This window comes from Myotis lucifugus, unplaced genomic scaffold, assembly GCF_000147115.1.
Source record: "Myotis lucifugus unplaced genomic scaffold, Myoluc2.0 scaffold_162, whole genome shotgun sequence".
Taxonomy (NCBI): domain Eukaryota; kingdom Metazoa; phylum Chordata; class Mammalia; order Chiroptera; family Vespertilionidae; genus Myotis; species Myotis lucifugus.
In genome coordinates, this window is record NW_005871210.1 from 1,516,976 (window position 1) to 1,538,969 (window position 21,994).

At 39.4% G+C, this 21,994-nt stretch overlaps 3 protein-coding genes across 4 annotated transcripts in view; 2 read left to right on the plus strand and 1 right to left on the minus strand.

Moving 5' to 3' along the window:
- Positions 1-12,547, plus strand: part of TAF5 (TATA-box binding protein associated factor 5) — a 14,697-nt gene extending 2,150 nt beyond the window's left edge. Inside the window, exons 3-12 of the mRNA XM_023759807.1 lie at positions 1,049-1,286; positions 4,716-5,031; positions 5,782-5,945; positions 6,050-6,185; positions 7,352-7,472; positions 8,136-8,265; positions 9,522-9,686; positions 10,628-10,805; positions 10,998-11,175; positions 11,496-12,547. Of these exons, the coding sequence (XP_023615575.1) occupies positions 1,049-1,286; positions 4,716-5,031; positions 5,782-5,945; positions 6,050-6,185; positions 7,352-7,472; positions 8,136-8,265; positions 9,522-9,686; positions 10,628-10,805; positions 10,998-11,175; positions 11,496-11,713 (1,844 nt within the window). The 3' untranslated portion in view covers positions 11,714-12,547. The remainder of the gene's footprint in view (positions 1-1,048; positions 1,287-4,715; positions 5,032-5,781; positions 5,946-6,049; positions 6,186-7,351; positions 7,473-8,135; positions 8,266-9,521; positions 9,687-10,627; positions 10,806-10,997; positions 11,176-11,495) is intronic.
- Positions 12,532-21,960, minus strand: ATP5MD (ATP synthase membrane subunit DAPIT). Of its 2 annotated transcripts, none has more exons than XM_006095919.3 (4): positions 21,802-21,960; positions 17,100-17,195; positions 16,917-17,009; positions 12,532-12,635 (listed from the first exon to the last, which is right to left on the minus strand). In XM_006095919.3, the coding sequence occupies exons 2-3, from the start codon at positions 17,184-17,186 to the stop codon at positions 16,920-16,922; spliced, it is 177 nt and encodes a 58-aa protein (XP_006095981.1). In that variant the 5' UTR covers positions 17,187-17,195; positions 21,802-21,960; the 3' UTR covers positions 12,532-12,635; positions 16,917-16,919. The 2 variants fall into 2 exon arrangements, with proteins under 2 accessions (XP_006095981.1, XP_006095982.1); XM_006095920.3 differs by lacking the exon at positions 12,532-12,635 and adding an exon at positions 16,662-16,673.
- The window catches only part of PDCD11 (programmed cell death 11), a 38,191-nt gene continuing 37,749 nt past the window's right edge, over positions 21,553-21,994 (plus strand). The window contains exon 1 of the mRNA XM_014461830.1: positions 21,553-21,582. Within this exon, the coding sequence (XP_014317316.1) occupies positions 21,553-21,582 (30 nt within the window). The remainder of the gene's footprint in view (positions 21,583-21,994) is intronic.

Genomic DNA, 21,994 nt, shown 5'->3' on the forward strand with positions numbered 1-21,994 from the left:
CCGATCAGGGCCCCAATTGGGCTCGTTGGCCCTGCAGTGCGCATCATAGTGACCGGTGGTCCGGTCGTTCTATCATTCAGGTCACTGGCTTTACATATATAGATACTCATGTTTCTGCCTTGAAATGGTGGTTCTGGAAATTGTTTTAGGTATATCTTTTGGAAATGTAAATAAGGCATGTCCTTCCCACCCTTAAAATGCTTACAGGAGTGAGAGGTGTATATGTACATATGAAGCTAACACAGGATAGGATGTTACAAAGAAAGTTACACAGTACTGAAAATTTTGTTTTGGTACATTGTTTTAGGACCACAGCCATGCCTTTCCCTTTCCCCTCTTCTTCCCCCACAGGCGTGCATCTCCTAAATTCTCCTAAGGGTCCTCATGAGACTTGCAACCAGGGGAGCAGTGGGCAGTGGCAGCTCATGCAGGGCTAACCCCCTGAACCTGCCCCCAAGGCCCCCTTTTCTCTCACTCTTCAGTAAGCCAAAGCAGCCTGGCCTAGGCTCTCTCCTGTTGCTTCTTCTGTCGTAAGCCCTTCCTTCACTGTCCCCAGCTTTAATAAATGTATTCTCAAAAAAAAAGAAAGAAAGAAAGGAAGAAAGAAAATTCTGTTTTAAGATATGAACAAGCTGAAGGATTTTTGGATGGATGACTGAAACAGTAAAAATCCCATTAAAACAGTGGTTCTCAACCTTTTGGCCCTTTAAATACAGTTCCTCATGTTGTGACCCCCAACCATAAAATTATTTTCGTTGCTACTTCATAACTGTAATGTTGCTACTGTTATGAATCGTAATGTAAATATCTGATATGCACGATGGTCTTAGGCGACCCCAGTGAAAGGGTCGTTCGACCGCCAAAGGGGTCGCGACCCACAGGTTGAGAACCGCTGCATTAAAAGATTATGTGATTGTGTTGGGGGAAAGAGTTTGAGAGGAGAGAGAGACAAACATTAGTCACCTCTGGACCTTAGCCAAATAGTCCTAGTCATTTGGTATATATTAGGTTATTTTCTTGAAAGCTGTTTTTTGTTTTTTTTAAACAGTTGGAAGTGTAGCTGTGGAAGACCAGCCAGATGTCAGTGCTGTGCTGTCAGCTTACAACCAGCAAGGAGACCCCACAATGTATGAAGAATACTACAGTGGACTGAAACACTTCATTGAATGTTCCTTGGACTGCCATCGGGCAGAGCTATCCCAACTCTTTTATCCTCTGTTTGTACACATGTACTTGGAACTAGTCTACAATCAACATGAGAATGAAGCAAAATCATTCTTTGAGAAGTATGTGAATTTTAATATATATTATATATATACACCGTGTGTGTGTGTGTGTGTGTGTGTGTGTGTGTGTAGTATATACTCACCTTTGATTACATACTGGTAAATGTTAGATTGCAACTCAAAAAGTACTTTATGAAGGAGAGGTACCTGGTGCTATGACAGCCTAAAATAGGGGGGTTTGATCTAGTTAGGAAAGTCATGGAAGGCTCCCAGAGGAAGTGATGCTCCCAGAGGTAAGATCTGAAGATTTGATAGGAGTTAACTAGATGAAGAGAAGGGAAACACATGTGTGAAAGCTAAGCTCTGCGGCAGTAGATATCATGGTAGATGAAAGAAGGGCAGTGTGGCTAAAAGAGGAGTATGGAGTGGTGAGTGGTACAACATGAAACTGGACAGTTGGTTACCGGCTGGAATAGGCAGGTTCTTGGGCCAGGTTGAAGATCTTTGTTTATTCTAAGAGCAGCAGGGGAGTATTGTATAGAAGTAGATCTGGCTGAAATTCACTGAAAACTTGAACATACTGGCAGAAATAAAATACCCCAAGAGAACAGGAAGCTATGTTAGGATTAAATTAGACTGAGAGTGACTGAAAACCCAAACAAAATAGAGGCTTAAATATGATAAAAGCTTATTTCTTTCTCTCATGAAGTTAGGCAGTCTAGGGCTGGTATGGAGTCCTTGATTAGCAAGGATCTGGGCATTCTCAATCTTGTTGCTCTACCACCCCTGTCATGCAGCTTCCACCTGTGGCACAGGATGGTTCTAAGCAATCGCACTTCTTCGTTTTTTTATGTCAGTTCAACGGTCACTAATCTACAAGAGAGGTAGCAAATGTGCTTGTTCTTTACCTAGGTGTCACTATGCTCAGTCAACATGTGTTCCATTCAGGTGTTCTAGTGTGGAGGGAGAAAGAAAAATGGATATTTGGAGACAGTGAGGCATCTCTGCTAAAGAAGTCATTGAAGGATCATGTCCTTATTAGATTTGCATTTTGAAAGGACCTATATGCATTGGGGAAAACAGATGGTGGGGGTACAGAGTGTCTATAGATTGACTAGTTTTGGAGGATATTGTAGTGTTTCTCAACTGGGAAAATGTGTGGAGGTGTTTCGGGTGGTCATAGTGACTAGGGGGGAGGGCAGTGACTTAGGGATACCAAAATGTTCTAATATGGGCGGGTAGTCCCACTTAGCAGAGAATTGTTTTGTCCCAAGTGCCTGGAGTATACTTGTTGAGAAACACTGGACTAGGGTGTAGTAGTATTGGTGAAAGGGGGTGGACATATTGGTAAGGCACTTGGTGATGGATTGGATATGGAGGTGAAGGAGATGAAGATATTATTGATAACCCCTAGGTTTCTGGCTCCCCTAGCTGGATAGGGGTGCCCTTCACTGAGATAGAGAATACCCTGGAAGTTTTGTCGGGGTGTGGAAAAGTCTTGAGTTCAGATTTGACTATGCCTTTGACTTTTTAAGGGATGTCAAGTTAATAGGTGGATGATATATAAGCCTTTAGAGCTTAGAGGAGAGGTAGGGACTAGAACAGCCGTGGGCAAACTACGGCCCGTGGCCGGATCCGGCCCCTTTGAAATGAATAAAACTAAAAAAAAAAAAAAGACTGTACCCTTTTATGTAATGATGTTTACTTTGAATTTATATTAGTTCACACAAACACTCCATCCATGCTTTTGTTCCGGCCCTCCGCTCCAGTTTAAGAACCCATTGTGGCCCTCGAGTCAAAAAGTTTGCCCACCCCTGGACTAGAACCATAAATTGGAATTTGTGTAATATTGATGGATATGGATGAGAATGTCTGGGAGGGGTATGAAATAAGTCAGAGGGCTAGGTCTGAGCCTTGAGGATCTCTGACATTGGGAGTAGAAGAAATATAAAAGAAGTAGAAGAGATGGCCAAGTAGAAGAGATAAAAGGAGAGGCCAGAGAAGTAGGAAGAAAACCAGGAGAGTGTTGAGTTATAGAAGCCAAAGAAAAGAAGTATTTAAGAAAGGAGGCAGTGATATGAGAATCCTGCAGCTTGACTGAAATCTTCTAAAGGTTTTCATTTAGAAAAAGAAAAAAAAAAAGGAGGCAATACTCAAAAGTTTGAATGAGAGCTCTTTAGTACAAGCAGTAGACCTACAAGCCAGGACTTGTTAGTTAACACAGGTAGTGGTAATAGAGAAATAATAAAACTCGGGACTCTTGGCTTCTACGCCATTATATTGATTCATTATTCCACGGTGCTAGTAGAAGACATAAAGCAAATGTTCGTAGTTCAGTTTTTTTGGGAAAAACAATTAAGCAAGGCTGATGGTGATAGGACTCCTGCCCTAAGCTCATTTTTCTTATAGTATTGTCATCAATAAACCTCTTCCTTTCTCATGGTATAGCATTCTCAGCTGGAATATCCTAGGGTACTCCTAGGGTACTCCCTGTCTCCTTGTTACAATCTCAGCCCTTCCCTGGATCCAATGCTCAGATGAGGTTATGAACAGTGTCTGACTAAAAGGCTGAGATTTTTATTTTCATTTAAATTTTAGAACCCTTAGTTCATGTCTTGATGAGTCATAATAGGGTAACACAGGTATAACACAGGTAATCTTTTGAATATGTGTCTATCTCAGCTAGGGTCATGATATCTTATGTTCATTGTTTTCTAAATGTTTTTGCATTGCTTGCTGCTTAGTGAATGCCAAATATATGTTCTTTAATTTTACTTTATTAGGAAAATAAAGATCTGTATAAACAAAAATACATTTAAATTTACTAATTGTTACCAAAGCTATAAGCTTTATTTAATTGCTTTGGTAATGGGGAGTAAATGGAAGTGCTCGTTCTTTGACATCAAGTTTGTTCTATAGTCATATTATTAAAGTACTGATGTTTAACAAATATGTCTGGTATTAAGAATATAAGAAATCATTAAAAATGGAGTGTTTTATGAGAAAGCCATTCATTGATTATTGTTGAAAGGCTGGGTGATAGGTTCATTGAATTCATTATACTAATTTCTACTTCTGTATATGTTTGAAATTTTTCATAAAGAAATTTTTTAAAGTGGGTTTTTAAGAGAACATAAAATTTAGTAAAGCAAAGATTCTAACATTTTTAAATGTCTACCAATGGTGGCATTCAGAAGAGACTTATCTACCAATGGTGGATATCTTAACATTCATTCACTTGTTATTTATTTCAAATTCTCTTAAAATGTTTATGGTATGATACATTTCATTAGAGAGTTAAGTTAGTAATTTTTAGGATGAATTCAGAAACTGAAATGTAATTTTGAAATAAGTCACTTCTGATCCTACAGCTTAGTCCAGGATTATTCAGACACGTTGAGTATATTCTGGTATGTTTATAAATATATGGGGGAGAGGCAGATCCCTTAATGATTACATTGAAAATGACTTTTTAAAATCACTGAACAGGTTCCATGGAGATCAGGAATGTTATTACCAAGATGACCTACGAGTATTATCTAGTCTTACCAAAAAGGAACACATGAAAGGGAATGAGACCATGTTGGATTTTCGAACAAGTAAATTTGTTCTGCGTATTTCCCGTGACTCGTACCAACTCTTGAAGAGGCATCTTCAGGAGAAACAGAACAATCAGATATGGAACATAGTTCAGGAGCACCTCTACATTGACATCTTTGATGGGATGCCGCGTAGTAAGCAACAGATAGATGCGATGGTGGGAAGTTTGGCAGGAGAGGCTAAACGAGAGGCAAACAAATCAAAGGTATGGGAATAAACCTAAGAACTATATAATACAGATTATGAAAAATTGTAGCATTTCCATCTACACATTTTTCTTACAGCTAGTTTGGGATTTATTTTACACTATTACTAAGTTTTGTGAGAATTGGGGAATGGTTGCATTTAACAGAACCCTGACTGTAGAGGCTGAAACAATTAAGGGTTTTTCTCTCACATAAAATGATATTACAGAGGAAAGCCCTCCTGGGCTGGCATGAGGGCTCCACGCGCCATTAAGGACCCTGGCTCCTAGTTTCTGCTTCACCATCTTTAAAATGTAACTCTCTTCTTTGTGCTCACAGATGGCTATTGGAGCTCCAGCCTTGCAGCTGCATTCCAGGAAGGCGGCGGGAGGGGCGGGGGGCAAATCCCTGCTGAATCTCTTCCTTTTTTTTTTTTTTTTAATCAGGAAATAGTATTTTTTTCTAAAACTCTACCCTGCATATTTGTGTGCATATTTGTTGGCCAGGATGACATTATATGGCCATTCCTAGCTGCATGGGAGCCCAGGAACAGAAATTATTTAACTGATCATATTGCTGCTCCAACAAATCGGGGTTCTGTTAGTAAGGAAGAAGTTCGGGAAATTGGCTATTGGGTTGATAAGTACAGAATCTGCTTCAGGGTATAAAGTACTATATTTGTAGTTGTGATTCATCCTGTCAAGATATGAAAAGGATGTATTAATGAACAAAAAAATAATTTAAAAAATGTTGGCTCTTTTGATTTGTAGGTATTTTTTGGTTTATTAAAAGAGCCAGAAATTGAAGTGCCTTTGGATGATGAGGATGAAGAAGGAGAAAATGAAGAAGGAAAACCTAAAAAGAAGAAGCCCAAAAAAGATAGTATTGGATCCAAAAGCAAAAAACAGGATCCCAATGCTCCACCTCAAAACAGGTGAGGAAAAAACCTCAGGAACATGTGTGAAAGTATAAGTTGATATGCTTTACAGGGTTCTAGTTTCTTAATAGAGTAATTTTCAGTCTGTTTTTCTTTCATAGAATCCCTCTTCCTGAGTTGAAAGATTCAGATAAGTTGGATAAGATAATGAATATGAAAGAAACCACCAAACGCGTGCGCCTTGGGCCAGACTGTTTACCTTCCATTTGTTTCTATACATTCCTCAATGCTTACCAGGTTGGTAAAATAATAGGGCAATTTCTTCCTGGAAAATCATGTAAAAATGGTAATATACTATTAAAAGAAATGTGTTAATTAAAATGGAGTTTTATTATTTAAATTCTTGATATAAATACAGTTTAAAGACACCTATTAAGAAAGGAGAGTTGGACACTGCTAGGAATAGATAGAAGGCAATGTTTAAAAGAACTTAAGCAACTTGTAGATACGAGAATCCTGCGTACATGTGCCCCTGGTTTCACTGATCAGAATTCTTCTGCTAGCCTTTCAGGAAGAGGGAACTAGTTCATCTCTATTGAATTTGATTTAAGTACTTATATAAACTTAGTGTTTTTTAAGAATTTCACATGTCTCTAGAGAGATTCTTTAAAATAGGCTGCTGAGGATATATTTAGTAAATTGCAAAAATGATTAACATTTGCTTCATATCATACACCAAATTTGGAGGGCAAAAAGGGGTAAATGATGGCATGTTCTAAAACAGCGGTTCTCAACCTGTGGGTCGCGACCCCTTTGGGGGTTGAACGACCCTTTCACAGGGGTCGCCTAAGACCATCGGAAAACACGTAATTACATATTGTTTTTGTGATTAATCACTATGCTTTAATTATGTTTAATTTGTAACAATGAAAATACATCCTGCATATCAGATATTTACATTACGATTCATAACAGTAGCAAAATTAGTTATGAAGTAGAAACGAAAATAATTTTATGGTTGGGGGTCACCAAAACGTGAGGAACTGTATTAAAGGGTCATGGCATTAGGAAAGTTGAGAACCACTGTTCTAAAAGTAAGTGATTTCAGACAGTTGGTTTCATAGAAGAATGAAATCTCAAATGATATTTTATATGAGAAAAATAGCTATCATTATTAAAGATTTTAAAATTGATTTTTAGGGAGAGAGAGAAACATCAATGTGAGAATGAAACATTGACTGGTGCCTTCTGCACGCCCCTTACTGGGGATTAAGCCCGAAACCTGGGCAGAAGCCTGACCAGCAATCAAAATAGCAACCTTTCAGTGTACAGGATGATGCACAACCAACTGCCACACTGGCCAGGGCAGTAGTTATTACTATTTATTCTCTAAGGTGTGATTGTAATTTTCGCCTCCCTAAAACAGTATTGTTTAGTATAAAGCCTTTTTTTTCCCTTGGCAGGGCCTTACTGCAGTGGATGTCACTGATGATTCTAGTTTGATTGCTGGAGGTTTTGCAGATTCAACTGTCAGAGTGTGGTCTGTGACTCCCAAAAAGCTTCGTAGTGTCAAACAAGCAGCAGGTAACTGAGATGAACCTGTCAGGCTGTGAACTCTTAGTTAGTTTACACCAGTCTTGATTCCCATGGAATATATACCAGAGATTGTGATCTTAGCTGACTTTCACTTGATTTTACATTAACTCAAAATGCTAACATTTCCCAATAGTGATAAGTGCATTGGAGCGGCAATCTGGAGACTGGAGTACTAGACTGGTTTAATTTCTCTGGGCCTCAGTTTTTTCCTTTGTAGAATGAGGGGAATATGCTAGAAAACTTAAGGTTAAAAATCTGACATTTTATGATTATTTGTGAATTTTTTAAAAAAAAATCAGGACTTCATTTTAAAGAGTTCCTTGCTATCCTATTAAACAAGGTAATACATTTTTAATAATTTTTCCATAGCTTTCATATTTGTGAAACATTGTGATATAGTGGATAACTTGAGTTTCAGTCCTAGATCCAACATTGAATAGCTATGTGCACTCTGGCAAATTATTAACTCTTCTGAACTTCAGTTTCCTCTGCTATATACTGGAATAGTATCACCTAATTTAAAGGCATTAGCACAGTGGGTGGTATGCCAGAAGAACTGTTCAAATGTTCTTTTTCTGAACTGTAAAGTGATTTCCTTAAAATGTTTTAATGAATGTACTTTTAAAAATCAGTATTTCTGGACCATTTTAGATCTTAGCCTCATAGACAAAGAATCAGATGATGTCTTAGAAAGAATCATGGATGAGAAAACAGCAAGCGAATTAAAGATTTTGTATGGTCACAGTGGGCCTGTCTATGGAGCCAGCTTCAGTCCAGATAGGTAAAGTATAAACAGTAAAAATTAAGTACTGCTGTATTATATTGAAATTATATAAAAGTTTACTGGAAACATACAAATATTAGGAAATTTTCTGTTAGAAAAATCTTATGGTTGCCTGTCAATCATTATCTTTTAGATCTTGCCATTTGCTAATTCATCTTGGCTGTAAAAGATAACAACTTAATGTATACCCAAATTTATAGACTTCAGGGTTTGCTGGTTTTAAAAATTAGTTTTAGTTTAGTATAACCCTTAATTTGAATTGATTCTTTGGGTTCCTACTTTGGGTTTGTGGCTAATGCTGTTTTCCATCATCTCTAAATTTATAAGATTCTTGAGATTAAAGGCTTATTAGCTATTAATTGAAGATTTATATCTTTGTACAATCAAAAGGACTAAGAGAATACTGAAAAGGAAATTTGTAACCCACAAATAGGTATTTGTTTATTTCTCATGATCTGACATTCCATAGGAATGGAAGGGTATGTTGTATTCATACCATCTGTATCTTACTTGAATAGATATTAGCTTTTAATCCATCAAGATTTTCATCTTTATGAGCCTTTGAGAATGAGGTTTTTGTTGTTTGATAGGATTTAGCAGGATGATACATTTTTACTTGAGAGACACTTCTTGATTTCTGCGAAAACCATAATACTTTCTGCGAAAACCATAATACTTGGAATAGTTAAGCTTTTGTATTTATCCCTAAAAAAGGTAGATGATTACTCACGTGCCTAGTGTTTTTGTATTTGCCTTTGTGTGTGTCAAAAAGATAATTCCTTTTAAATTCTTTTTCATTTTAAAATAAAAAACTGAGTTTTTTAAAAAAATAAATCTCATTCTGTAGGTGCTCAGTTGTGGAATATCATGGCTAACATTAGTTTGTTTAGTACTTATACCTACTGTGAATACCATGTATAAATTAGAAATAAGATGTAGCATGTCAGCATATTTAATACTAGAGGCCCGGTACACGAAATTTGTGCATGGGTAGGGTCCCTACGGCTGGCTGATGATCAGGGCCTTCTGGCTGCTGGCTGGGGCCTCCCTTCCCAGGCTGCAGGCTGGGGCCTTTCTTTGTTCTGCACCGCCCCCTGGTGGTCAGCGCATATCATAGCGAGCGATAGAACTCCTGGTCAAACTCCTACGGGAACACTTTGCATATTAGCCTTTTATATATAGATATTAAAATGTACAGAAACTGGACAGGTAACTAAGTTATTCTGGGAATCAAATATATTTTCTCCTCTCAGGAACTATCTGCTTTCCTCTTCAGAAGATGGAACTGTTAGATTGTGGAGTCTTCAAACATTTACTTGCTTGGTGGGATATAAAGGACACAACTATCCAGTTTGGGACACACAGTTTTCTCCATATGGATATTATTTTGTATCTGGGGGCCATGACCGAGTAGCTCGGTAAGTACATTACGGTCTTATAACTGGGTTTATTCAAGAACAGAATGGTTTCTTGTTGGGAATTACAAACTCCAGCCAAACTCATTTTCCCTTCTATTATTCCGGGTCAACTTTTTGAGAATGTCAGCATTTATAGCTCCTTATTTGAAAATGAATTTGGGAAGAGTATTACTATTCTATAATTATATCTATATGAAGAGTTTTAAGTCCTTTTTCTTCCTCAAGTTAGCTTATTAACACACCTTCCCTGCCTATCAGCTGTTTACAACTTTTTTTTTAGGTAGTTTTTAAAATATATTTTTCACTTTCTCTTTTTTAAATTAGCTGTTTAACCTTGTCTTTCACTATTACTGTAGCACCTGTTTCCCTGTCATCTCCTTAAAAGTTCAGGATGAAGTAGATCAGGTTAGAAACTATGTGGTGGCTAAAACTTTCCTATGGGTTAGACTAGGAGTTGGATGGGATGGAAGGGTGGAGGGAGAGCAGGAAGAGGAGAGAACTCAATTATAAAATTATAAAATGTTGCCGAAACCGGTTTGGCTCAGTGGATAGAGCGTCGGCCTGCTGACTGAAGGGTCCCGGGTTCGATTCCGGTCAGGGGCATGTGCCTGGGTTGCGGGCACATCCCCAGTGGGAGATGTGCAGGAGGCGGCTGATCGATGTTTCTCTCTCATCGATGTTTCTGACTCTCTGTCTCTCTCCCTTCCTCTGGAGGGGGAGCAGGAAGAGGAGAGAACTCAATTATAAAATTATAAAATGTTTGTACCAGATCAACTTCATTTTTCTTAAGAATGCTATTTAGTCTCAATCATTCCGTCTTTCCTTCAGGTGAGAGGGACTCATATGGAACTAACATTTCACATGGGTATTTACTTTGGATAATTGTGGCATTTCGTAGTTAACTAATTATCATCTTTTGCTTTTAATAAATTTTTAAAAAGGCTCTGGGCCACAGACCACTATCAGCCTTTAAGGATATTTGCTGGCCATCTTGCTGATGTAAATTGTACCAGATTCCATCCAAATTCTAATTATGTTGCTACGGGCTCTGCAGACAGAACTGTGCGGCTCTGGGATGTCTTGAATGGGAACTGTGTAAGGATCTTCACTGGACACAAGGTATTTTTACGTACACCTTCATTATTCTAGCATACAAGGCTGCTTTTGAGAAAAATATTTTAAAAACAAACCAATGATACATATGTTCTAAAGATACTATTTATACCACTACACTAAAAATTCTAACTTTGTCTTATTTCCTTAAATATTTGTAGCCCTACTATTGATTCTTTCCATGAACTTCTTTTCTAGGGACCAATTCACTCCTTGACATTTTCTCCCAATGGGAGATTCCTGGCTACAGGAGCAACAGATGGCAGAGTACTCCTTTGGGATATTGGACATGGTTTGATGGTTGGAGAATTAAAAGGCCACACCGATACAGTCTGCTCACTTAGGTTTAGTAGAGATGGTGAAATTTTGGCATCAGGTAAATAATTAGAAATGGCTTTGTGGTAAAGGGTAAATGGTGTGTTAACAGGAAACAATGAGTGTTGACAATTGCAAAATTAAGTCCTGCTGCTTTAGGCTTTGCTTCTCCTTAGCCATGATTCCACAGTATCGCTCTACATGTATATTGACCTCTCACATTAAACTGCTTGAAATGCTCCTTTAGAAGGAATAGAGTTGTTAACCAGGTTTAGATTTTTCACCAGAAATATACAGTAAATACATAAAGTGTACTTGGCAAAATGTCAGAAGCTAAATGTGGTAGATGCTACTAAATGGTTTCCTTTGACTTTCCCTTAGGTTCAATGGATAATACAGTCCGGTTATGGGATGCTGTCAAAGCATTTGAAGATTTAGAGACTGATGACTTTACTACAGCCACTGGGCATATAAATTTACCTGAGAATTCACAGGAGTTACTGTTGGGAACATATATGACCAAATCAACACCAGTTGTACATCTCCATTTTACTCGAAGAAACTTGGTTCTAGCTGCAGGCGCTTATAGTCCGCAATAAACCATCGGTATTAAAGACCTTTGGAAGCTACTGTTTGAAAAAGGGAGACTAAAAGCAAATACCTCAGTGATTAATTTAAGCTACAAAGAATGTTTTGTCCATATGGATCTGGAAGTATGCTGCTTGGAAAATCTGAACAGGAGAGTTCCACGTTTCTATAGCAACTGCGTTTAACTAATTTCTGTTAGTTGAATAAGAGGTATTATGTTTGTGGAGGGGACATTTATGGTGCTTTGGAATGTGTGGAAACTATGCATTTTCTGTTCAAACGCTATTTTAATTTATTATGTTTAGGAAAACCCCCAATTGATTTCAACAATTCATCCTGCTTCAAGATTCAAATTGAGTAATATAATACCATCTTGAATTTTAGCTGAAGAATTCTATGAGCATGTTGTTTCTGCTGTAAAAATGTAGTTACTGTATGGCACTCAAGTATTATGTTAAATGATCTAACGTTTTTGCGTAGCTATGACTAGTGGAATGTATGTAACTGGGTAGGGTGAACTACAATTCATTTCTAGGATTTAGATAAGTACAGCTACCCACTGACATCTGAATTTACACCTGTTAGATGCTGAGTGTACCCACTCTAGAAATCAGGTGAAGAAATTTAGCTTCCATGTTCTACTTCAGCTAAAATGGCTATACACAACCTTGTACACTTGAAGTCAGACAGACATTTCAGTTGCTTACCTCCAGTACTGAGCCTTGCTTTGGGAAACTAAAATTCAGACCAAGTCACTGCCAGTTTTTGCCTTTGTTGCATTTTGTACAGTTTTTATATTTTTGATATCTTGTAAATAAAGACAACCAGCTTTTCCAGGTTCATAATTTATTGTACAAATTGAGTATCACATGATGAGTTGACATTAGCTTCTCCAGGCATGGGAAATTAACAGATGAGGTACCGTTTATAATCCTGTAAACAAAGCAAAAGTAGTTTAGACACAATCATGTTCAATTCTACTTTTAAGACATTCAGCAAATTATCAGTATAGGACTATCCACGAACCAAAACCCCTTGAAATTGAATGCAAATTCACATCAAATTTTCAAAGGAGTCTAACTCCCAAAATTAAGGTTTATCTCAGCTTAATACAATTTAACCTAACACTCCACCTTTAACAAAAGAGCTGCCAACAATTCAGTATGATCATAAAAGTAGGCTATTGGCAAAGTCAAGTATATAAAGTAACATTTTAAACAGTAGAAAACAGGTATGTTATCTATTATGTATCTGTTATTTAATATCTGAGACAACTTCTCCATTTGTATAATGGGGCTACAACTACCCTCCCAGAGTTAGGAGGTACCTAATATGGAAAATTGAGCAAAATACTACATTTACATTCTGGGATATTCAATCTCCTAAAGATTAGAAAAGCTCTTAAGAGCAGAGGGAATCGGTGGGAAGCTACATTGGATAAAGATCTGGATTTTGGGTTTTTTGCACATTTATTGCCAACACAAATATTTATTCACTCAAGCATAGGTAAATGGGGGTTGGGAGCAAATGAAGTCTATGGGAATTTAAGGAAAAGATAGAACTGCTTATATAAAAATTTGAAACCAACCACATCAAAATTACAACTAAACTACCGAACAACCATCTGAAAACTAGCTAAATGAAAGTCTTACAAGTAAGGAATTAAGAGCAGTTCCTCTTTTTTTAATCCTCACTTGATATTTTTTCCACTGATTTTTAGAGAGAGTGGAAGGGAGGAGGAGAGAGAGAAACACCAGTGTGAGAAAGAGAGAGAAAGACATTGATTGGTTGCTTCCCCCATGCACCCCAATCAGGCCCAGGATGGAGCCTACAACCAAGGTATAAGCCCTTGACCAGAATCGAACCTGCCACCCTATAGTCCACCAGCCAACGCTCTAACCATTGAGCAAACAGGCTAGGCCAAGCAGTTGCTCTTAAAGGGCCTGCACATGGATTTACTCTGACTCTCCCTCGGAACTCCAGTACTAGGACAGCAGCTTGAAAGACCAGGGACATATGGGGAGGAAATGAATTGTCGGGATCAAGGTGAGAGCTGGGAGGCAACTTTCTGTCAGAAAAAAGTGCTGGCAGAGGCCATTGTTCCTTTTCTGAGCCCTCCCCCAACCAAGCCAGCAGACGGGGACCATATCTGAGTCTTCATCAACCTGGCTCACACTGTTTGCCTTGCCCTGGTGATTCCTCAAGACCTGCCCTACCCAACTAGAAGGCCCACCAAAGCTGTTTTCAGGGTCTTTTCCCTGTGAATGGCATGTCTTGGCTCATGCTTCAGACTTTGCTAAAATATCTCAAATGAGCAGCATCTGGCCTCAGTGTGCCCTGTACCTCTCACTAAGTGGTCCCAAGCCGGCACTAGCAGTAGCCACCCTTGGTTTGCAGCTTGGTCTCACCTGGGCACCTCCAAGACCAACACAAATAGCCATTTGCAGATTGCTTTGCAACTCATGCCAGGTGGCCCCAGGCAGAAAACAGGTGGCAGTCAGAACACAGGCAGTGGCTGACCTTGGCCTGCACTTCTCTGAAGACCCCAGACTCAGCACATCCAATGGGCAGCTTTAGACCATGATGAAGCACCACCCAACCACTTTCACAAGCAACACACTCAAGAGGCAGACTCAGCCCTATTTGTTTTGGCTCAGTGGATAGAGCATCGGCCTGTGGACTGAAGGGTCCCAGGTTCAATTCCGGTCAAGGGCACATGCCCGGGTTGCGGGCTCAATCCCCAATGGGGGGCATGCAGGAGGCAGCTGATCAATGATTCTCTCTCATCATTGATGTTTCTATCTCTCTCTCCCTCTCCTTTCCTCTCTGAAATCAATAATAATAATAAAAAAAAAGAACCAGTCAGAGCCTGGCCGGCGTGGCTCAGTGGTTGAGCATTGACCTATGAACCAGGAGGTCATGGTTCGATTCCTAGTCAGGGCACATGCCGGGGTTGTGAGCTTGATCCCCAGTGTGGGGCAGGCAGGAGGCAGCTGATCAATGATTCTCTCTCATCATTGATGTTTCTATCTCTGTCTTCCTCTCCCTTCCTCTCTGAAGTCAATAAAAAATATATTTAAAAAAAAAAGTACCAGTTAGAAATGAAGGATAAATGAACTGAAATGAGTAATTTACAGGTAGTTACAATAGAGAAGATGAAGCCAAGAAATAAATCAGTGATTTGAAATATAAGGAAGCAAAAAACATGCAATCAGCACAGCAAAAATAAAGTAGAATCCAAAAAAATGACATTATAAGGAGCCTCTGGGACAACTTCAAGTGTACCAACATTCACATCATGGGGGTGCCATAGGAAGAAAGAGAACAAGAGAGACTGAAAACCTATTTGAAAAAATAATGACAGAAAAATTCCCTAACCTGGTGAAGGAAATACACATACAAGTCCAGGAAGTGCAGAGTCCCAAAACAAGATGAACCCAAAGAGGCCCACACCAAGACATACCAAGACACATCATAATTAAAATACAAAAGGTTAAAGACAAAGAGAGAATCTTAAAAGTAGCAAGAGAAAAGTAGTTACCTACAAGGGAGCTCAGCTGATTTCTCAACAGAAACTTTGCAGGTCAGAAGGGATTGGCAAGAAATATTCAGCCCTAGCCAGTTTTGCTCAGTGGATAGAGCATCAGCCTGTAGACCAAAGGGTCCCAGGTTCGATCCTGGTCAAGGGCACATACTTTGGTTGCAGGCTCCTCAGGCCCTGGCCCTGGCCCTGGCCCTGGCCCTGGTCAGAGGCAACCAATAGATGTGTTTCTCTAACATCGATGTTTCTCTCTGTCTTTCCCTAAAAATCAATGGAAAAAATATCCTCGGGTGAGGATTAACAACAACAACAAGAAAAAACAAACAAACAACCCCCAAAAAACAAACAAAGAGAAATATTCAAATTGATGAAAAGCAAAGACCTACAACCAAGATTACTCTACCTAGCAAAGCTATCATTTAGAATTGAAGGACATATAAAGAGCTTTCCAGCAAGAAAAAGCTAAAGTAGTTCCTCACCACCAAACCAGAATCAGTATTACATAATATGTTAAAGAGTCCTCTGTAAGAAATTTTAAAAAAGATAAAAAATATGAACAATAAAATGGCAATAAATACATATCAATGACTGGATCTAAAAAACAAAGTAAAAAAGTGGAACAGAAACAGACTCATAGATACGGAGAACATTTTGATGTTTGCCAGATGGGAGGGGGATGAAAAGATGAAGGGATTAGAGGTACAAACTGGTTGTTACAGAACAGTCACGGGGATGCAAAGTACTGCATAGGGAGTATATTCTAATCACTGTGTATAGTGTATGGATTCCTAGGATGATCACTTAGTGAGTTATATAATGTCCAATCCCTGGGGTGTATGCCTGAAACGAATACAATATTATATATGTCGATTTTAATTGAAAAATAAAAAATGACTTAAAGGACACCTTGAAACTAGCACACTAGCAAAAAACCAGATATATTTGCAACTGATTTAAAAAGTTGGTTAATAATTATTACATAGAGTTTATATGAGAGAAATAAGGTCTTCACAAAGACAAAAGTCCCAATTATTAAATGAGAAAAGCACATGAAAAAGAATGTTAAGAAAAATACAAATGGTAAGCAAATACAAAAAAAATGTACAGCTTCATAAAAAGACAGATTATTTTTACTCAACAAATTAACAAAACCCCCAAACTGATATTCAGCTTTGGCTGGGGCAAGAGAGACAACCTCTTAAAAAGCAGGATGTCCCAGAACTCTTTGGGAAACAAATTTCAGCCTAAGAAACAATCATAGATGTAGACTTCATATGTAATGTAATAACATTACATTATTAATTGTAATGTTATTTATATTAAAACAAAATCTAATAGGAGACACATTTCCTCTGTAAAATAAACCATATACCCACAGCACTTATGCATCAAATTATAAAGAACATACCTATTATAAGACATTTATAATCCTTACCCTACTTCAATCTGTAGTCATAGCCAATGGAAACCAAATAAAATATACAAAAAAGAGCTAAACCAAAATGGCAACTAAAATTGTCAGGGTAATGGGATATGAGTAATATTTTTCTCTTTATTTTTTTCTTGTATGTAATAAATTTTGCATCGTGACAATGATTTACTTTTATAGCCAGGGAAAAATACTGTAACATCAAAATGGCTAAGTTATAAACTTTTAAATGTCAACTCCTTACTTTTCATGTTGCTTTCACAGCTGGAGTTTTTTTGGACCTTAACTTGAAGTATAAAATCAGCAAAGCAATGCTTCCATATGTAGCCATTACACACTGAAAAAGAACGGAAGAAGTAAAGAGGATATACTGTCACACTTATATAATTCTAAAATATAACTGCTTAAAGGTATCTTTAATACTTACATTCATTCTACCTGTGAGAGTATAAGAGTTGAAATATTTTTTGATACCAGTGAACTGGAATTGGGCATCAGCTTCTGGACCTGCCATGATTTCAATCTTTAAAAAAAAAAGAAAGAAGGCAACAATAAATTGGTTTGGAGGTAATTTTAAAAATACATTTTTTTTAGTTTAAAAATCGGAAGTCACTGCATATAAATATTGTAAATTTTTACGTATGTCTTGCCCAACATAGATTAGCAAAGCTGGTGAAAAAAGCCTCACTGATAAGAGAAACTTTTGGAAGGAGAACTTTACCTTGGTTGCTTTTACACAACACTCCAGAATGTATGTCAAATCATTGGGCATAGGAAAAGAATAGTCTCTAAGTCTACCTTCTGATGCAATATTGCTTGATGTTTTCAATTCTGGCTCTATCAATACCATGGTACAATGTAGTTGGAATTAATCAGTTTAAAAAAGTTCATCTGTTTTAAGAAATCATTTACTAAATGGAGTTGATACATAGTAGCTAATGGTGGTAGGGAAGCTGGAATCCTTATTTCTTACACAACAATAGATAACAGATTTAAATGTCAATAGTTAATACTTTAAGCAATGAAGAAAAAGAAAAAAAAAAAAAATAAATAAATAAATGTAAATAGTGAAAACCAAGCCCTGGCCAGGTGGCTGGTTAGTTGGAGCATCGGCATAGTCCTGTAAAACAAAGGTTGCGGGTTTGGTTCCAAGTTGGGATGCATAAGGGAGGCAACCGATCAATGTTTGTTTTTTCTTTCTTTCTTTCTCTTTTTCTCTATCTCCCTTCCTCTCTCTAAAATCAATAAATATATCCTTGGGTGAGGATTAAAAAACATGGGCAAATATTTTAATCATCTTATGTGGGGAGCTGATATAGGGTTAAGCCTCGGACTGACCTGTGGGCAAAGTCACAAACAATTCCCAGTTTAGAGGGCACAGTCCTCTTAGCATAATTAGGCTTGACCTTATGAGGCTCTCTAGATCTTATCTGGGAAGCTAATGGGCTGAGGGAAGTGCAGGAAGTGTAACTATGGTCAAAACAAGTGAAACTCACAAGAACTGTGTAACTATAGAAACCACTACCTTGTTTACCTCTCACTATAAAATAAAGGCTCAGCTTGCCTTGGGATATCTCTCTGTGGCCTCAGCCAGGCACAGGAAGATCCACGGAGACTAAGGAAAGCTAGAGAGTTCTGAACGCTGTCTCCGTGTAAAACATTCTTCGCTGACTCCGTCCACACCTTTGGGAACCCCTGGACCCGCTGGGGCTGGACCCCAGCAATCTTAGGTCAAGGAAATCAAAAGAACAGCCCTAGCCAGTTTGGCTCAGTGGATAGAATGGTCGGCCTGCGGACTGAAAAGTCCCAGGTTCAATTCTGGTCAAGGGCACATGCCGGATTGCGGGCTCGATCCCCAATGATTCCCTCTCATCATTGATGTTTCTATCTCTCCCTCTCCCTTCCTCTCCGAAATCAATAAAAATATATTAAAAAAATAAAAACAACAAAAGGGCAAAACATAAAAAGATAATCAGCCTCAAGATCAAAGAAATGTAAAATGAAGCCATATTTAGCAAACTAGCAAAGATAAAATTATGATAATAAGCAGTAGTAAGATTGTTGGAAAATAAACATTTTCTTTGTTACCTAGAGTGTAAACTGGTACAACTTCCTAAAGTGCATTTTTGCATTATCTATTAAATTATAAAATTAGTATACCCTTTTATCTAGCTGGTTCATTTGTTCTCCAGGAATTTACCCTTCTAGAAATATTACAAAGTGGAAACATGCTACATGGATGAAGGATGGTGACAGAAATACTGTTTATGAAAGTAAACTGGAAAAACTAAAAGTCCACCTACAAGAAATTGATAAATGATGGTTTCCATTGGAGGAAATACAATGTGTGTAGATCTTTATTTATTTACGTACTGACATGCAAATATGTCCCCAGGTAAGTTAAATTAAAAAAAGATCCTACTTCTGAATATTGTATTATAGAGCACATCAATGATTCTCAAAGTCTGATCTGTAGGCCAGCAGCATCAACATCACTGGGAAACTTGTTAGAAATGCAAATTGTCAGGCCCTACACCTCAAGCCTATTGAATCAGAAATTCTGGGGCCCAGCAATCCATTTTAATAAGCCTTCTCGGTGTTTCTGATGTATGTTAAAGTTTGAAAACCACTGCAGTATCAGGAAACGATACAAAAATATATAGCAAACTTTTAGAGGAGTTGTATCTATAGCACCCATGTATTTTACAAATACATCTATTTCTCTTATAATAAAAATAGCAAAGGCACATCCAAAGGTCCCAGAACAATACTTGAAAATTCGTATGTATGACCACCTATCTACCACGACCGACGCCACGCCGAGTCGATTGGCAACATAGACGAGCCGGTCGAGGTCCGGTCGAGATTGGTAGGCAGTGGCAGTGATACGGCTGGCTCTTGATGAAATGGAAGAGGGATACATCTGTGAGGAAGTCATTGCTATGGAAACTGGCATGCTTCTGTTTACCATTTAAAGGCCTTCAGAGGCATTCTTGTGCACAGAATTGGCAATGAAAAATTTAGACAAATGACCTTAATTTTGAATTGTTTCAAGAACGTTCTTGGAGCCCTAGCCCTTCGGCTCAGTGGATAGAGTGTCAGCCCTCAAGACTGAAGGGTCCTGGGTTCGATTCCAGTCAAGGGCACGTACCTTGGTTGCAGGCTTGATCCCTGGCCCAGGTTGGGGCTCGTGGGGAGGCAACCAATGGATGTCTCTCACATCGATGTTTCTCTCTCTCCCCCTCCCTTCCACTCTCTCTAAAAAAATCAAAGGAAAAATATCCCAAGGTGAGAATTAACAACAAAATAATAAAAATTAAAAAAAAAAAATAAAGAATGTTCTTGGAGCAATGAAGGACCCCTCCGTGGCCTTGGCTTGTGCAGCACAAGTAGGAACATCTCCATTAAAAGAAACCTTTATGGTGAAGCTTTTATATTAACTGTTTCATGTTACTAAACTTATTAAAGGCATACTCTTCCCCCCTCCCCCAATTCACCTTCATATTTTTTTTTGAAATCTTATACGTAGTATCAAGCAGGTTTCCAGGAGAAACCCTACCGAAAACAAGGACTTAACTTGGTCAAATTATTAACTGATAACCCCCACTACCTGTGCCTAACAAAAGATTTTAGGAGGATGTGGTCTGCAACTGAAACAATTTAAGGTGCTTTAAAATTCTCTCTACATAATATGGGACGAAGTCTGATGTTTGTGATCGTCCACATAGGACTAATTCCGACTGGACAGCATGGTACAGAGGCTGCAATTTAGTCTGGGTGTGAAAGGGAGAGGCTAAGATGGAGCAGAGAGTAGAAATGGGATGTTGCTGGTGAGATCAAGAACGAGAGAAGCCCTGGCCGGTTTGGCTCAGTGGATAGAGCGTCGGCCTGGGAACTGAAGGGTCCCGGGTTCGATTCCAGTCAAGGGCACATGCCCAGGCTGTGGGCTCGATCCCCAGTGGGGGACTAGCAGCAGGCAGCCAGTCCATGATTCTCTTTCATCATGGATGTTTCTATCTCTCTCCCTCTTCCTTCCTCTCTGAAATCAATGAAAATATATTAAAAAAAAAAAAGAAAGAAAGAAAAGAACGGGTGGAAACACTCTGCACTCTTCGGCAAACTGCTGGTTACTTGCAAAGGTCAGAAACCTTTGTGGAATAATCGAACTGAAACTTGCTTTCCTTCCGAGTAATACTTAGGTTTAGAAAGACATATTAATGAAGGAGAAAATCACCTAAGAATAAGGGTATTACTGGTTAAATGGTAGTCGGTGGGGAAGGTCTAAGTATCAGGGTCTTCATTTTTGTTTGTAACTAACTGGGGAACAGAGCTATCAGGTATAATTAGTCCTGCCATGCCCCTCTCCTTCACCTGCACAATTAGCATTTCAGAAAAGGCCCAAGGTGACTCACTGCCCTAGCTACTGTTTTTCCATCCTCCTATCTTCCTCCCTGACCCGACACCTACCTGCAATGGTGAGATCGCGAAGCAAAGCAAAGATGAGCGAGGGCCGCTCAAGTACCAGAACCAGCCTCCCGCACTTCAAGGCGTTTGCAATGCTCAGTCTGTCTGGCTACCGCCTCGGAAAGGCCTTCCCGCTGATGGAACATCCGGGAGCCTAAGTCTAACCCTGGAGAACTGCAAGGGCCGGGCCCCACTCCCCCACTCGCCCGCCCTGACACAGGCCGCGGCGCAGCTGACGGAGGTCTGGCTGGCCCGCCGCCGCAGCACAGCTCAGCGGACACAAGCAGGCCCACAGGAAAAGAAACGAACTCGGCCAGAGCTGGGGTCAGAAGCTCTCCAGTTCTCATCCAGTATTACGTCACCGTGTGACCTTGGGGACTCGGTTCCCTGCGGGCCTCATTTTTCTCAACGGAAACATGCAATCTCAGGGCCTCCGGGAGCTCTTGGTAGCGTCTGTTGGCCTCTCCCCGAGGCTGCCCAGCCCACGTCGGACCCCTCGCACCGCCAAGCCTCGTCATCTCAAAGTCCTTTTCCATTCCCCCACCGCCCTCGGCCCTCAAAGCGAAGACCTCGCAGCGCTCCCGGACTAGGAATGGTCGGACCCCAGGCCGCCGCCAAGCTGAAGCGCGAGGATCGAGCCCAGGCTCCTCTGCACACCTACCTACCTCGCTAAAAAGCACGAATTCCGCAGGCTGTGTCCTTCAACGTACAAGCTACCCCTCGGCCCGCCGGAAGAAGCGCCTCCCCCACACCCGTTCCTCGGGCCTCAGCGACTCAGCCTTAGGCCTCGATTGGCTATGGCTCGAAGTCCCGGTCTTCCGCTTCCTGTCTCTAAATCTCCTCCCCCTTCACTATGCC

Bases quoted from the DNA above. Each gene is read 5' to 3' on its own strand.
- ATP5MD (XM_006095919.3), bottom strand. From the start codon at position 17,186: ATGGCAGGTCCAGAAGCTGATGCCCAATTCCAGTTCACTGGTATCAAA. The intron at 17,010-17,099 runs GTAAGTATTAAA...GTTCTTTTTCAG, and splicing joins CTCTCACAGGTAGAATGAAT to TGTGTAATGGCTACATATGG.